Here is a 4,854-nt window from a genome sequence, read left to right as displayed (position 1 = left end):
TCTGTGTTGACAATATTCCAGTTCTAAATAAAAAACCATACAGGTTAAAGAATCTTAGGAATACATTGTTTAAAAAAAAAATTTAAGACTTCCAGGAGCCAGGTATTTTTTGAAAAATATCAGAAATATCTGAAAGAATTTAATTGTTTAGACAAATTTCTTTATAGGAATTATATTCTTAGTGTGGAGTCGAGCATAAAGTCGAACTCAACATCATTTTGGAATTTCGTTAAGTCTAAGAAATCTATTTCTAGTATACCTTCGGCAGTATTTCTTGAGAATAAGTTTGCTAGTAGCCGTAATGATATAGCTAATCTCTTCGCTGAACATTTTTGTTCAAAATTTTCTGATTATGATGGCAATTGTGGGTTCGATTATGACTACCCAGAAAGTTCCTCCATTAATTTGGGTCTCTTAAGTTGTCATCTGATGATGTTTTAAATGGCATTTTTAAACTTAAACCTCAGCTAAAATGGACGTTGATGGGTTTTCTGCAATATTGCTGAAAAATACTCCTGCTCTGGTTTTACCTTTAACTCTTATTTTCAATAAGTCGCTTAAAATCTTTTCAACAGTAAAAAATCTGAATGATATGAATAGGCTTCAAGTAGAACTGGATAATCTGCATTCCTGGTGCTTGAGATCGAGACTTTCACTGAATTTGAATAAATGTTTCAAAATCACTTTTGCAAAAATTTGCAATGTCTTATCAACAAATTGTAGTATTTCTAATACTTTGTTAGAAACTGCTGAGGAAATGAAAGATCTTGGCATAATTTTTTCATCAAATGTTTACTTTAACAGCCATATCAGCCACATAATTAAGAAATCTTATTCAGTTTTGGGCTTTGTGAGGCGAAATTGTACAAATTCTTGTGACCCGTATACACTTAAACTGTTATATACAGTGCCGAACAGAAGTATTGGCACAGTGAATTTTTCGCAATATATGCAAAGTTCTTTATTCTAATTTATTTTCGATAATTTTTTGTAAAAATATTGTTCATTCTACACCAGAAAACACAATAATAAAATCTCTAAACTTTGTGCAAAACTCAGGAAAATTAAATCATTAAATTTGCACACTTATTTGCAAGTTTTTATTCAGATCTTTTAGAAAAATTATAAGTATGCAGTTTTATAGCCCATTCAAATTTAGAATAACAAAGTGCAAGCTTGAAGTCGCTAGAAAATCGCATTGATTTTTGGTAATTTTTTTTCACGCAAATTCTTCCATACAAAGTAATTCGACAATTATTTTTTGTATGGAGAAAATGAGCAACACCTTCCACTAAAAATATTGCCAAAAATCAACGCGATTTTCTAACAACTTTAAACTTGCACTTTGTTATACTAGATTTGAATGGGCTATAAAACTGCGTACCTTGCATTTTTTTTTAATCTGAATAAGAAGTTGCAAATTAGTGTGCAAATTTAAAGAATACGGAAAACGGGGCGTTTATATGGAGGCTTTATCATAGTAATTCTATAAATAGAATTGAGCGTGTTCAGAAGGTTTTTCTTAAATTTGCATAACAGTCTTTGAATTTTTCTGCTCCTATGCCCACCTACACTTCTCCTTTACTTTTAATAAATCTGAAGACCTTGGAAGCTAGAAGATCTGTGCTCGCGTTGAATTTTATTTTCAGTGTTATTAGTGGGTCTTTGGACTGCCCTATTATATTAGAACGTATAAATTTTAACATTCCCAGCACAGCTTACAGAACGACGATACTCGGTTTTGTACTTTAAACGACGACATGTATGTATCTGCTTACACCGCGTGGTCAATTGTGCACGCTGCGGTATAGCTTTGTACCGCCTTGTACCGTATATAGTACAGGAATGTACCGCCTATTACCGTAACGCGTAACGTATACGAAACGGAAATATTTACGGTAATACGGTAAAGATTTTTCGCTATCAACTTAACAACGTACAATTTTCGTTTACTGCGTTTCTTTATACATTCCTGCGTTGCTGCGTTTCTTTATACATTCCGGATAATCCCATTTCACAGCCGGAATAAACAAGATGCGTTTCAAATATACGTTAACATATCATCAGGAACGTTCTAAAGAATAAGTAAACAAAAAAGTTTATTCCAAACGTTCAGAATGAATAAAGAAATGCAGCCTTTATGTAACAGCTGATCGCTTGACACTTTACATGATTTTGCCAGAAGAAAAAATCTTGCAACAAGTTCGGATACCTGTTCCAAAACTTCGATCTTAATTGTTATGCCCACTATTAAAATCCGCACAACTAAAGCAAAAAACCATTTCATTCTGGGTACATTTTTATTGATGATTTAGAGAATTTTTCGGTTTCTTACAACGCTATTTTGTTATTACTAAAGATGCTTTAATACTAATTCTTTGGATTGAGATTTTAAAACCTATGCTCTATGTATATATCCTTATATATACATATACATATGTACTAAATAAAATATCTTAAGAGGTCCACTAAATAATGCTGACATATTTTATGACTATTTCTCTTGCAAAGAGCTCACTTTCCTTAAAATAAGCGACTATAAGTTTGGGATGGGCTGACTTAAAATACTTAAAAAATTTAATAGATAGTAAAAAGTACAATTGTATAGTCAACAATGCAAATTGTCTAAATGACAAATTAAACAAAGTAAATGCTTTCAGGGTGCTCTGAAGATATCAATACTACAAGTTACATTTCTAGTAAGAATTACTCGTTATATTATGCTTCATATTCAAGCCAATTGAAAACTTTAAACGTGTCTCTTGAAAATAGTTTTCTTTGGGGTTCGGTAGGATATTTCTAAATGAGAACTATAGGAATATAAGTAAAGCGTTTTCCAAAAATGTTACTTAAGGCATTTACAAATGACCGTGACAATTACTTTTTCCCAAGATATTCGTTTGCATAAATATTTGAAACCAATTAAATACAAATTTTTAGGTATGTAAGTACAACATGCATACATAAATAACTTTCACGTAATTTCCATATATAAAGACATATAACTTGATAAAAGGGTTAATAATTTAAATAATAAATAAATTATTATAGATACATATAGACGGATGATTTGTTTTAAATAGATACTTAATGTATAACAAATGTAAATTAGTCTTGGTTAACATAATAAGCATGTGACCATCATGACCAATATCGAAGTTATAATGTTAGAATTCTGCATTAGTATTGATGTTCCGATATTAAGTGGCGCGCTGTCTATAAGCAGTTGATATGGGCAAATGCTGGGCTCCTTCACAAACGTGGTGAAATTTGGATAGCGTATTATCTCTGAAGGCTGCGAAGGAAATGTAACAATTTTAATACGAACTTCTAAATTACAAAAAGTTAAACAAATGGTATTGATTAAAAATATTAATAATTTTGGGTCCCGATAAAAGGTTAAAAATTACAGAAAAGTGCAAAAAAATAATTATGTAAACTTATTGGTAAAAACGCAAATTTGTTTCGAAAAAATGTAACAATTTTAATACGAACTTCTAAATTACAAAAAGTTAAACAAATGGCATTGATTAAAAATATTAATCATTTTGGGTCCCGATAAAAGGTTAAAAATTACAGAAAAGTGCAAAAAAATAATTATGTAAACTTATTGGTAAAAATTCATATTTGTTTCAAATCTAGTATCGCTTATTCCATTTGCTTAACTCCAGGCTTAAATTAATGAAATAAGAGCATGGCTTGGGCTAATATGATTCTTATTCTTTTTTCTTTGCCCTTCTCTTGCCTATCCCAATGAGTTTGCCCAATTCCCTTTTTTTGCATTTTAAACTTTTCGTATGGGTTAAAAGTAAATCAAGAAAAACTTTCATAAATTAGCACTTAGCACAAAACATAAATGCTAAAGATTTATCAATAGTTAAGTATTGTTATTCGTGGTCGAATTAATAAAATGTTTTCAAAACATAATATTTATGGATGTACATTAAGGCGGGTAAATTTTTTTCTCGACTATAGGCGTATAGCATAGGAGGATTCCACGTGTAAGCAAATTTGCCGATGAAAAAACCATTGTTCTAAAATCAATTTCGAGTTTGCCAAATTGCGAAAATAGGTTTCTCTTACTTAGCAATTTGCTGTAGTGCCGTAAAGAAGTGCTTAAATTTCGTACAAAAGCATGCTATAAGAGGTTTTATATTTCTGGGCTTAACTTATTCCTAGCACATCCGCCAGAGGGCGCAAAAGTGTAAACTTTCACATTTGCTTACGTGTTAAAATAAAAAAACGTACATTTTACTAATACTTGAAATTCTTTTTCATACAAGTAAAATTCAATACAAACTACATGCATACCAGAGCTGTAAAACTGTGAAATCATTTAAATTATAAATCATGAAATATTTACAAGTAGAATTTCATTATTTATCCTTTTGTCTGGTAGTGTGGCTCATATTTTTTCAATCTACAATCATTAAAAAAAAATTGATTTCACAGAGCAAGGTGGTAAATACCAGAATGAAAAACTGGGAATGCGAAGTAAACCGAATTCAATACTGAATGAGCCTACAGATGAATGAAACATTTTGCTATGTGTGCATTCTCTAATTCAGTTCCAATAAAATTGTATATACTCAGAAAAATACACATGTATGTTTAGATTGGGTACCACAGATAATGGAATAATGAAGTCTAAACGCTTTACAACGAAATTGATGTGATACGCGATCAATGTACAGCGGTTGCGCGGGATAAGCAACATGGCATGGTTGTTTAAAAAGTGGGTGCAAAAGTCTTTAAAAGATGGGAAGTATGCATAATATGAAATATGTAATCATGCATAACAACCATCAGCGTCCTCATTCAGTCCACGATTTATGCACATACATATGTATGTAC

General features: G+C 31.0%; 1 protein-coding gene across 1 annotated transcript in view; it reads right to left on the bottom strand.

Moving 5' to 3' along the window:
• Positions 1-2,281: 2,281 nt before the first annotated feature.
• Positions 2,282-4,854, bottom strand: part of LOC118745308 (MOXD1 homolog 1-like) — a 113,328-nt gene continuing 110,755 nt past the window's right edge. The window contains exon 13 of the mRNA XM_036478832.1: positions 2,282-3,295. Coding sequence (XP_036334725.1) covers positions 3,119-3,295 — 177 coding nt within the window. The 3' untranslated portion in view covers positions 2,282-3,118. The remainder of the gene's footprint in view (positions 3,296-4,854) is intronic.

This window comes from Rhagoletis pomonella, unplaced genomic scaffold (genome assembly GCF_013731165.1).
Source record: "Rhagoletis pomonella isolate Grant_MI unplaced genomic scaffold, Rhpom_1.0 Rhpom_scaffold_00008, whole genome shotgun sequence".
Lineage (NCBI taxonomy): Eukaryota > Metazoa > Arthropoda > Insecta > Diptera > Tephritidae > Rhagoletis > Rhagoletis pomonella.
Note: the sequence above shows the minus strand (reverse complement) of the source record. Positions and strands in the feature narration are given on the sequence as shown.